General features: G+C 35.9%; 1 protein-coding gene across 1 annotated transcript; it reads right to left on the bottom strand.

Annotated features, from left to right (window-relative positions):
* Positions 1-3,338: 3,338 nt before the first annotated feature.
* Positions 3,339-3,870, bottom strand: LOC149111601 (uncharacterized). The gene has a single exon (XM_089289467.1). It carries the CDS (start codon positions 3,790-3,792, stop codon positions 3,370-3,372), a length of 423 nt encoding a protein of 140 aa, XP_089145593.1. The 5' UTR covers positions 3,793-3,870; the 3' UTR covers positions 3,339-3,369.
* Positions 3,871-13,255: the final 9,385 nt, after the last annotated feature.

Genomic DNA, 13,255 nt, shown 5'->3' with positions numbered 1-13,255 from the left:
TCCTCGTGTGTGTTACTTTACAGTTTCTGTGATAACGTATTCGATTCTTTACATTGTGGTAACGTTTCTGAGGTTATAGCTGTGAAGTGCTTTTAGCAACTACTTCCTTTAATTCTAGTAGTAAACTGAGAACAGGAATCTTAAGATAAGGGCCAATCAAATAGCTCCATTTTGGAAAATACGCACGAGGTATCCCATTGCTCAAGTTACACTGGAGATATTTTTAGCTGAATCGCACACAACGGAAGTCCAAAATAGTGTGAGTTTTAGGGATTTATCCATTTTAAAATAAACTGAACTATCTGTGCGATAAGTTTTGCTTCTGTAGTTTTGCTGTTACATAGCGCCCACAGAATTCTGGGAATCCAGACTGAAATTTTTATTTATATTGTTTTTTATTACTTTAAATTCTATTGATCGGGAGATTTTCTTAGTTTACCAACAGGCAAGAGGGACCTTAATACCAATCCGTAGAGCGAAGAAAGTTTTATATAGTAAAGTTGTTATTGTGATATTTTTAGATGGGTATTACATGACGTAGTTGTTGACAATAGTACTACAACATTACAAACTCCTCTGCCTTTATGAATTATATAAACGTTTTATTCCTTACAGTTTTAAAGTCGTCTATAAACCAGAGGAGGTTTATTAAATTGTATAACATACAGAAATTATAGATTGAAAGTGTCATCAAACCACTGGGAACTTAGAGGAGAGAAAAACTGGATAAATTTTAGCAAAGTTACATTACAAATATTACTTTGTCTCTCCCCGTATTCGAAACTGTAAACCATCTAAAAGTAAAAGTAGACTTCCTTTAAGTCTTAGCATGATCTCAAAATACGATACTTAGGTCAAATATTCTGATGGGATATACGATCCCACCTTGTAACTTAGTAATGACAGCAAGATGAAAGAAACTGTTTTGAAATTTCCTTTTTCTTATAATTATAGACTGAGTTTTTATATTTTAGCAAGAAATCATGAGCTACAGGTCTTAAAAGACTTAAACTATTTTCGTGTGATTAGGCGTCCCTTACTCGATTGTATTAAGTGACCAGGTGATGACGTCATTTTCGCTGATTTATATCCTGCTTTTAAATTGCTACACTGAAACGATTGAATTTTGTCTTAAATTTCTTTCGAACTGCTCATCTGATCGTCTATAATGAGATGCAGAACTGACTGGAGCTCAAAATGGCTCAGTTAATCTAAACTGCTAAGCACCACTCTAGATATAATGTTAATTTCGCACAAATGTAAAGAACGTTTTTAAAACAATAAGATTACGAATTGATGCTAGTTTGCTTTTGACTTTTCACCTAGCAATGTACATGTTTCCGTGTTCCTATCGTAGCTTACCTTGGCAGCTAGATTTCTTTGCTAAATTTTAGAATGAACAAGCCTGGCAAAACATTCATAAGCTGGCATTTTACTGATTGACCGATTTGATATTTACAACGATTATTGTACGAGTTCAGGCATTTAGATATTAATGAGTTGACTTAAATCATGATACATAAACAAGCACGAGTGCAATAACTGTTTTATGAAAAAAAAACCCAACAAATATTGTAAAATCGTCCCAATTTTTATGAAAGAAAATACTGGAAGGAGATAACTGACCACACTGACTGAAATTCAGCAGCCTTTAAATCAATCAAAACTCTGGAAATGCATTATGTTTTATATTCATCGACCCGATAGGTGGTCCCCGTTTATATTTACGTTTTTTCATTATGAGGTCTCACTTACAGTTTTCAACCAATAGAAAAAGATCTCTATCAGTCGCTCTGGTTGCAAGGTGGAATAAAAAGTTCATACAGTGTAGAAGGTTATGATTTTGTTTGTAAGGTTCAGATACTTCGTGATTACCACTAAGATGTCATGGCAAAGTCACATTTTTGCATCAACAGAATTCAGAAGGATTTGTCATAAAAATCCCCACCAGTCCCTGCACTTCCCTTCTCTTAGTATGTTGGCATTAATAGTGGCATGAATCAGTGGAGCGCAACGAAGGATTTATGCTGCAGACTGTGTACGAGCCAGTGCAAATTGAAAGAATTTTCAAATTTCAATTATTTTTTATCGCTCGTGATTGGTCCAGAGGCGTCACGTAACGGACTATGCCCCAGCTAAAACTGGGGAATATCTGAGACACTTTTATTCCCCAATTTTCTAAAGATCCTGATTGTTGCGAAAAATATTTGAAGGATAATAAAGACAGTAGCCTCCATTTAGCTTTAAAATTATGCTTGAATATTTGTCCTTGGACATTATCTGTTCTGAGAACCAAACAGTTTTCTGATAGCGAATTTTACATTTTCACTCGACCTTCGCTCTCGGAAATCTGTTCGCTTTTCAGAACAGATATTGTCCAAGGACCTATATCCGAACATATTTTCGCCCTAAATGGATCGGAGGTGATTGCTTATGCATTTTTTTTTATTATTTAGCCGTAAGACTAATTTACACGCGACAATTTGTCTGTCCGACTTTTTACTTTATTAGAGTTGGGTGGATGCCCAATTTGTAACATTTTTGTGTTGCTGAAAAAATCGGGCCGATTTATGTCTGGATGCCCAATCATTTTCTAATCAAAAGTTGGCCAAATAAGACAGAAATCATTGTTTATGAATTAGGCAATCAGATATCGAATTTTCTCTTTCAGATTTACTAACACAATTTATTAAACAGATAAGTCCATTTTTACAAAATGTATCTCAGGCAACAATTGCACTCTAGATGAACTAAAACTTAAGCACAGAAGACTGACTTTCTTGGTTCACTACTTCTGCATTGCAATCTATTTTACACAAAAAATATGTAACTTTACAATCATTCTAATGTAAAATCAAAAGAGAAACACTTTTAAACCTAAGATTCATGGCATCTCGCAATTTTCAATGCCAAACCTGTTCGATTAAAGTTTTCTTTTTAGAAACTGTCTTGAGGCGGCTATGCTTTGAGATGATTAAATTCTATTATTAAGTTAACTGAAGTAAGCAATTGATGAGAATCAATTACACCAGAGCGTTTTAGCGAAAACATCTTGGTGAGAAGCCGTATTCACCCTAGCACAATATTAACAGTGTTTACTTTTGTTAAAACAATACCAGAGAAGCCCAGTTTCTACTGTATCTAATAACTCTCTAATAGATATCCTTAAATACTCTTAAAACTGTTACAGTTTTAAATAATGTTTGCGGGTCAATAATTTAAATATCCGTGTGTTCCCTGACGCAGTGTTATGTTACAATCGTGACGTATTATTTCACGCAGCTCACGAGCAACTTCGAGCAAATACACCCTACTGATTGGTGCCATCATCACCGCGTATGAGAATCATCGTCAACGACGCCACACAGTTCACACAGCACATGAACATTTTGTCGGAATTTTGGCATTGTCCATAGTATAATGCTTGTAATTTGATGGCACACATCTCCTCTTGCCGTATTGTGCTATCGAACCAGTACAAGCGGTAAATGCAACAGGGCTACACTCAGGGTATGCTATGAGTCCAGCATGTGCCAGGGTTATCGTCTTGTAGACGCCAGTGTAACATTCAGGCTCGTCATCAAGAGACCTCTTGCGTCTCCAAACAGGATTGGCTTCCTTTGAACCTTTGATGATAGACTCATCATTGAACTGAGACTGTACTGCTTCATGGCTTGATGAATCTGGTTCTGATAATCTAAGGACATCAGCTGGATTCTCTTCTCGTTCAGTTGGATTCTCATTTGTCTCATTCAAGAGAGTGTTTAATTCTTTCTCAGCTAAACCAAGCATTCTTTCAATGTTGTCGTTGCTGGTTGATGTGATAGCTCGGCCATTTCCGTGGTCAAGAAGAACAGCGAGAATAACTGCAATAACCTGCGAGCCAAAAAACAACACTTTGAGATTAACTGTTTATCAATTTCCACGAAAGATCAACATCTAACCTCTCCTTACAAGATCAATACAATGTTAAGTAGGCCGGGTGATGAAAATAAAGAAAATCATCAAGTTAATGAATAATGTTGATCTAACACCAAATTCTCACAGCTCTTATCAAAACAAATCTATAAAATCGTGTGAGGAGAATTAATATTCTAAGAACTGTCACCAAACAGTTAACTTATAACTGAATAACGATCGATGTGAAAACGTGTTGGTTCTTAATCACCTTTGTAATAGTTTTGATTAACTCTATAGGCTGCAAGAATGATGAAAATATTTTCTCCATTTCAACAAAGTTGGAACATACGTCCAACATATTCAGTTGGAATCAGATTTGTGGTCCCTATAGTTTTCAAAATTAAATGAACTTTAGGATAAACTTTTTTGTAAAGTCATAAATAATTAACTAAAACGTATCCTTACCTTAAAAATCTCCATGACTTATTTTCTTATGAGATTGTGGCTTTTTTCCCAACGCTTACTTGTATATATCTTGTCTGTTCTTTCTGGAGAAGATTTAAAGACTTTGAACTGATTGCTAGCAAAATAACCCTCCCCTTAAATACACTTCTCAGCGCCCCTGATTTGGCACTGTAGCCAATAGCTAGAGGGGGAAACTACCGCAGATCATTCAAAATTACCTCATCTGTCAAATTTATTTTCGAGACCGTTTCATCCTCGTGTATGTTACTTTACAGTTTCAGTGACAACGCATTCGATTCTTTACATTGTGGTAACATTTGTAATGTTATAGCTGTGAAGTGCTGTTAGCAACGACTTCCTTTAACTCCGGTAGTAAATTGAGAGCAGTATTTTTAAGCTAAGAGCCAATAAAATGGCTCCATTTTGGAATATACGTACGAGGTATCACACTGCTCAAGTTACACTGGAGATAATTTTAGCTGAATCACACACAACGGAAGTCCAAAAGAGTTTGACTTTTAAAGATTTATCTATTTTAAAATTAACTGAACTATCTGTGCGATAAGTTCTGCTTCTGTGGTTTTGCTGTTGTATAGCGCCCACAGTATTCTGCGAATCCAGACTGAAATTTTCATTTATTTTTTTCTTTATTACTTTAAATTCTATTAATCAGGAGATTTTCTTAGTTTAATGGCAGGCAAGAGGGACCTGAATTCCTGTCCGTAGAGCGAGGAAAGCTTTGGATAGCAAAGTTGTTATTTTTAGATTTTTAGATGGGTATTACATGACGTAGTTGTTCACAATAGTACTGTAACATTACAAACTCCTGTGCCTTGATTAATTTATGAATATTAATAAATACGGCTGATTTATAAACGTTTTATTTCTTACAGTTTTAAAGTCGCACGTAAACCAGAGGAGTTCATTAAATTGTACAACATACAGAAGTCATATATTGAAGGCGTCATCAGACCACTGGGAAACTTACAGGGGAGAAAAAATTAGATACATTTTAGGAAAGTTAAATTACAAATATTACTTTGTCTCTGGCCGTATTCGAAACTGTAAACCATCTAAAAGCAAAAATAAACTTCCATTAAGTCTTAACATGATATCAAAATACGATAGCTTGGTCAAATATTCTGATGGAATATACGATCCCGCCTTGTAACTAAGAAATAACAGCAGGATGAAAGAAACTGTTTCGAAATTTCCTTTTCCTTATAGTTATAGACTGAGTTTTTATATTTTAGCAAGAAATCATGAGCTACAGGTCTTAAAAGAGTCTTAATCTATTTTCGTGTAATTAGGCGTCCCTTACTCGATTGTCTTTAAGTGGCTAGGTGATGACGTCATGTTTGATGATTTATATCCGCCTTTTAAGGTGGTTCAAAACAGTTTCCAGCACTTAGATTTTGATGGGTCGTTATAACCACTGTTAATCACTTGATGCGACAATCATGGAATAAAAAAACTGCCCAATCATTGGTAAACACGTTGCTATCATTTTTGTGACACAGTAGGTTATCATAGCAACAGTATGACCTGCTAAAAACACCCTTAATTACAGCTTCAGGGGCTTATAATTCAAAAACGGCTGGTGAATATTTTTTATACTATCGAATTTTGATAAGCATGATAAGGCGCACTCAAAACAATTCTGTACATAGGGCTCAGAGCCACCGTAAATTTTCGAAACCTTAAGGTGGCTCTGCACCCTATGTACAGATTTTTAACAAAAGTTGCATCTTATCATGCATATCAAAATTTGACAATACAAAAAAAATTCACCATGCCGGTCTTTGAATTATAAGCTCCTAAAGCTGTAATTAAGCATATCTTTATACTGTCATACTGTTGCTATGGTAACCTATTGTGGCACGAAAATGATAACAACGTGTTCACCAATGATTGGGCAGTTTTTTAATACCATGATTGTAGCATCAAGTGATAAAGAGTGTTTATAATGACCAATCAAAATCTAAGTGCTGGAAACTGTTTTGAGCCACCTTAAATTACTACACTGAAACGATTGAATTTTGTCTTAAATTTGTTTCGAACTGCTCATCTGATTGTGTAATGCGATGCAGATTTGACTGGAGTTCAAAATGGCTTAATCTAAACTGCTAAACACCACTCTAGATATAATGTTAATTTCATACAAATGTAGCGAACTTTACGTTTTTAAAACAAGAAGATTACGAATTTTTGCTAGTTTGGTTTTGACTTTTCACCAAGCAATGAACGTGTTTCCGTGTTCCTATCGTAGCTTATCTTGGAAGTTGGTTTTCTTTACTAAATTTTAAAATGAACAAGCCTTTACTCGTTGACCAGTTTGTTACTTACATCAATTATTGTACGAGTTCAGGCATTTAGATACTAATGAGTTGACTTAAATCACCATATATTCACCAAGGAGAAGAGTAATAACTGTTTTATCAAAAAAGAAAAAAAAAAAAACAACAACAACAACAACAACCAATAAACATTGTAAATTCGTGCCAATTTTTTATAACGAAAAGACCGGAAGGAGGTAACCGACCATACTGACTGAAATACAACGGCTTTTAAACCAATCAAAACTCTGAAAATGCATCAGCCATTTTTTCTATTTATCAACCCGATTGGGGGTCCCCGTTTATATTTACTTTTTTATATTCATGGAGTCTCACTCACAGTTTTCAACTAACAGAAAATGATCCCCCGCTAGTCATGCTGGTTATAAGATGGAATAAAAAGCTCATAGCAGGTTATGATTTTATAAATGATGTTCTTTTGAGGTTCGGATACTCCTGGATTTTAACAAAGATGTCATGGTAAATTCACATTCCTTCAGCAACAAAATTGAGAATTTAGCTATAAAAAGTGAAGGATTTGTCGTTATTTAATCATTCGAAGAATTACCCACAAGCCCTTTACCTCTGCACTTCCATTCTATTATAGTGCGTTGGCGTTAGTAATGGTATGAATTGGAGAACAATGAAGGATTTATATACTGCAAGTTGTGTTTGAAAATTCCCTCAATACTGCACGAGCAAATACAAGATGAAATAATTTTCAAATTTCTTCAAATATTTTCGTTCGCAGGCGATTGGTTCAAACGAGTAACGTGACTGAATATGCCCCAGTATCGGAGTGACATTCCCCAATTTTCAAATCGCGCGTGCTGCAAAAAATATTTGAAGCATAATAAACACAATAGCCTCCTTCTGGCTCTAAAAATATGCTCGAATATTTTTCCATGGACATTGTCTGTTCCGAGAAACGAACGTCCAGTTTCCCTCGACCATCGCCCTCGGAAAACTGTTTGCTTCTCGGAACAGATAATATCCAAGGACCGATATCCGAGCATATTTTCGCGCCAAAGGGGGGCTATTGTTTATATATGTTATTGATTATTTAGCCTTAAGACTAATTTACACGCTACGATTTATCCGTCCGAGTCTTTGCTTTAGTTTTAAATAAAGCAAAAAAATATATATAAATAAAAATTGCTTGGAAGATGCCCAATTTGAAATATATTTTCTGAAATAAAGCAGGCCGATTTTTTATCTGCCCTATCACTTTCTAATAAAATGTTTGGCCCAATTGGAGCAACAAATCGTATTTTAGGAATTAGCTGAATGGTCTCACAAAGGTTTTAGGAATACAGTTTATTACATGAATACGTCCATTTTACAAAATCTCAAAATAATATTGTACTCTAGATGAACTGAAATTTAAGGGTTGAAGTCAGCCTTTCTCCGTCCACTACTTCTGCATTGCAGTCTATTTTACATCAATATAAAATACTGCACAAATTACTCTTGTAAAGAGAAATAATGTAACATTAATTAGCATAAGATATAACTTTACAATTGTTCTAATATAAATACAAAAACATGCAATATAATTAGCATATAATATATAACTTTACAATTGTCCTAATATAGATACAAAATAAAAAACGAAACTCTGTTAAGCCTAAGATTCCTGGTATCTCGCAATTTTCAATGTCAAACCTGCTTGATTGATATAATTTTCTTGTTAGAATCTCTCTTGGAGGCGGCCGGCTGTTTTTGCCATGATGCGGCGGAGGGGAAGTTGTCTTTCCTGATGCTGGTCCTTCAGTAATTTGAAAACTGGACTGGGCTAAAAAACTAACTCAGAAGGATTACCGGAATGCTTTGCTTTGAGTTGATTAAATTCTATTTCTAAATTCATTGAAGAAATCAGTTGATACCAGGGTATACCTGATACCAGGGCGTCAAAGCAAAGCATCCTGGTGGGAAATTACATTCACCCTAGCACAATATTAACAATGTTTACTTTTGTTAAAACGATACCAGAGAAGCTCAGCTTCTACGGTTTCTAATAATTTTCTAATAAATATCGTCGAATACTCTTTAACTGTCGCATTTTCAAATAATGTTTGCAGGTCAATAATCTAAATATCCGTGTGCTACCTGACGCAGTGTTATATTACAATCGTAACGTATTATTTCACGCGGCGCATGAGCAGCTTTTAGAAAATACGCCCAACTGATTTGTGCCATCATCAACGCGGAAAAGAATCGTCGTCAACGACGCCACACATAACCTCTTGCTCTTCTTATTGCTTGATATCGAACTGGTACAACCAGTAAGAGAAACTTTCCTACAAATTGGGAATGTTGCAAGTCCACCGCTTGCCAGCTGGACCGTCTAGTAGTTACCAGTGTAACAAGGGCCTACATGAGACCTCTTTTGTCTCCAAACGGGACTGGCTTCCTTCGGTTGGATCATGTTACCTGAAATATGTTTAACCAGCGTTGATGCATGGTGGGACGACAGGTTCGGCACGTTCCCTAAAGCCTGGTTTTCACTAGCGATGCAGGCACAAGCGCAAGCACAAGCGCCAGCGTAAGCGCAAGCACAAGCGCAAGCAATAGGGATGACCCAAGTGAAAATGAAAATCGACGCAAACACAAGGAGAAGCAAAATCATCCGAACATTCCGAACTGTTTAGGCGCGAGATAATCCAGTGTGGATCCAGTGTTTTCACTGGCCAAACATATCCACGTGTGGTAAATATCCTTGTGCTTGTGTTATGCCTAAGCGGTATTTTGTTATTACTAATTGCGGCGCAAACGCAAGCATAAGCGCAAACACACGAAAAAGGAAAATTCTGTGCCTATGCCTGCGTCAAGGCCGTTTTCACGGTGAAATAAGAATTGTTAGTTTGCGCTTGTGATTGCGTCGTTAGTGAAAACCAGACTTAATCAAAGCCACTGGTCCGTTGTGGACTAGATCCAAAGCACTCAATAATCCTGGTGCCCAGTCCCCAGATCAGTCTGTGTGTGTTTCGTGAGCGTTACGCTCCGTCGAAGCGTCCATGAATTTCTATGACGTTTTTCGCCCTCTAACCTTCCTTTCGTGAAGAAAGAAGAGCAGTGTTTTCTTAAGCTGAAATACGTTTGGTCTAGTAACATTAATTATTTTTTCAACCGAAACAAGGTATATATGTTGGACTGCAAGTTGCAGAGACAAAGTATTCCAAATTTAAAATTTCTCTTCTTGGCAAACCAAACTAGGACTGGGAAAGCTAATTTTCAGGTTGAAATGAAATCATACAAGATGACGGTAGACTGGAAGTCAAATAAACTTTCTCTTTAATGACCTTCTTTAATTAAAAAGATATTATCCGAGAATGCTAATACAATTAACATTTGTCTGGTTGACCCTATAAATAAAGTCATATTTATTTTATTATTAAATATTTATTTATCATAAATAACAATCGTACTCTAAGAACTGAAGTGCTGACCTTGAAGCTAGACTGTGTCTGTCAACCACTTCTCATCTTTTCCCGCCAACAGTATAACTAAATAATAATATCAGTTTCTTATTGTCAATAATAAAAGCAATGAAGATGAACACTGTTAAACGTCAGATTTTTCGCAAGTTACGACCTTCAAAGTCTAACCTGCTGATTGATTTTATATTGTTGTTAGTTTTTGAAGTGAATTAGGATTTAGTGATGCAAAGGCTACCTCAACATCAAAGATTGAGAGAGAACTAGGTTACAGTGTAACTGACTGACCCGCAGACCGACCCCACAGCAGACTGGAAAGCTGCCATGAAAACTACCGCGTCAAATTATTTGTTATGAGAATTTCCGCAATGCTTTACTTTGCGGTCAATTATACTTAACATAGTTTCTTGCTACTTTGTTTTATTCCTTACTAAATTCATTAAAGTCGATTGTCGAAAACAAAAAGTATACCTGAAAAGTATACCTGAAAAACTGCTCGACCAAAGACGACATTTACCCAGGCAGATTCAGTTTAACAGTGTTGACCCTCGCTGTCTTTGTGTTGTTAAAACAATGTCATAAAAGCTCAGCTTCTATCCGTTATAGATATCTTAAAAAACTAATATATTACAATATAATGTTTCCGGTCAATAATTTAAATATATCTGTGTTCCTGACGCTGTGTAAGTTACAATCATGATGCATTTCACACAGCGCACGAGCATTTTCTGGGAAATACTCTTATCTCATTGGCCCCGTTTGCTAGGCGGACGCTGACAGTCTCGTGATCCGATCCCACACATTTTCTCATGCCAAACTTTGTAATGGAACTTCCACAACCGGTAAGCGAAACTTTCATACAAATGGGGAATGTTGCGAGTCCACCGCTTGCCAGCTGGACCGTCTGGTGTTTGCCAGTGTAGCAAGGGCCTACATGAGACCTCTTCTGTCTCAAAGCAGGACTGGCTTCCTTCGGTTGGATCATGTTATCTGAACTGAACTGAGACTGTACTGCTTCATGGCTTGATGAATCTGGTTCTGACAGTCTAAGGACCTCAGCTGGATTCTCTTCTTGTTTAGTTGTCCTCTCATTTGTCTCATTCAAGACCGTGTTTAATTCTTCCGCAGCTAAATCAAGCATTCTTTCAATATTGTCGTTGCTGGTTGATGTTATAGCTCGGCCATTTCCATGGTGAAGAAAAGCAGCGAGAATAACTGCAATAACCTGCGAACCGAAAAACAACACAGTGAGATTAACTGTTTATTAATTATCAAAAAAAATCAACACGTAACCCCTCACTTAAGAGATCTATACACTGTTAAATAGGCACGTGAAGAGAATAAAGAAAATCATCAAGTAACTAAAACTAATTGTGTTATCTATCGACAAATTCTTAGAACTGTCATGAGAAGAAATCTATGGCAACCTGTAAAGAGAACGGATCCTCTAAGACCTGGTACCCAACAGTTGATTTATCATGATTTTTGAGATCATGGCGTTTCTTTACTTTTACAACATTTTGACTGAGAAACTAAAAGAGGAGAAATTAAGACAATTGTTGACGAAGTACTAAAATATTGTCCAAAGTATTAGGTCTGAATCAATAAAGATTAACAACCAAGTCATTTCAGTCATCAACAACCAAGACTTCTTCTTACCTTAATAATCTCCATGACCTATTTCTTTTGATTCTGTGGCTTTTCGCTAACTTTTATATATGTTGTCTGCTGTTATGTAAGGACTTGTTCTGATATCCAGAAAACTAACTATCCCCTTAAATACAATTTTGAGAGTTCCTGATTTGGAGTTTTAGTAAATAACTAGAAAGGGAAACAAACATTACTCAATCTGCCAGTTTTATTCTGTTCATCCTGAAAGTTTCTGTACGGCTTCACTGACAGAGTAACTGATACCTGACATTATTACATTGTTTGTGATGTTCTTGCTGTGAAGTGCTCTCAGTAACGATTCCCTTAGGATCCGGTAGTAAACTAAAAATGCACGATATTCGAGGGCCAATGAAATTGCTCCTTTTTGGTATATACAGGAACTACTGCTGAACAAGGATATTTTAAGTTGAATCGGGCACTCAGCCAAAGTCTTAAATAGTTTTACTTCTTCTTTACACACCTTCCGAATCGTCCGATTATTTGTGCTGTGGGCTTATTCCGCCGTTTTATTGCATCCTTTAGCGAAAAAAATTAACGTTTGTTAACTTTTTTCTGCCGAGATATTTTTCTCTTTTTTCACTGGATTGCATAGTTATTAATACACTCCAAAACTTAATTAACTTAAAATTTTATTTGCTTAATAGCATGTTAAGAATCGTTCCTCAACAAGCGAAATTCTGATGCCGTGAATAATTACATGAGAGTATTAATCCTCGTACCGTGAAATCATAGGGGTGCATTAAATCATATTTGATACTGGAATCATGGGTTGAAGAACTTATCATGACAACTAGGAAACCTAAATAACACACATTTTTTATTAACAAAATTGAACGTTAAATTGAAAAAGTTAGTATATTTCACAAATGTCCTAGGTGGCAGTTTTCGAAACTGTTAATCAACCATAAACAGAAGCAAACTTCCGCAAGTCTTGAATATCAAAATGTGATACTCAGGTCAAATATTCTGATTCGATATACGATTCCTAATTTAGCTAAGAACGTGACAGCTCTATTAACGGAACTCATTCTAAATTACACTTCTCTATCTTTCTATTATATTAACTGCTGTTTTCAATTATAGCATGAAGTAATTACTGTTAGCCGGCTACTCGCGCGCTATCTACAGCAGAATAGGTAGTGAGTAGTGTAGCCAATAAGAGAACGGCATTCGTGATAGAACGCTGGGAGGCTTATACAAAAAAAAATTGCTTCTGATCCTCGATAACAAAATTTGAAACGTAACTATCAATTCAGAAATGATTGGGACTTCAAAAATGAATGGAAATAACAATGCGAACTTGAAAACTGAGCTTAAATACTGATTTATAAAAATTTATAATTTAATTAGCTATCACATTATAACAAACTCCGTATTGTGATAGGTATCAAGATAAATCTATGAATTAACTTATTTTGGCATATACGTACGAGGTATCACTTCTCA

Source organism: Orbicella faveolata, unplaced genomic scaffold, assembly GCF_042242905.1.
Source record: "Orbicella faveolata isolate gen_17 unplaced genomic scaffold, um_ofav_v1 contig_2, whole genome shotgun sequence".
Lineage (NCBI taxonomy): Eukaryota > Metazoa > Cnidaria > Anthozoa > Scleractinia > Merulinidae > Orbicella > Orbicella faveolata.
Note: the sequence above shows the minus strand (reverse complement) of the source record. Positions and strands in the feature narration are given on the sequence as shown.

Coding starts and splice junctions, on each gene's coding strand:
- LOC149111601 (XM_089289467.1), bottom strand. CDS start 3,792: ATGCTTGGTTTAGCTGAGAAAGAATTAAACACTCTCTTGAATGAGACA.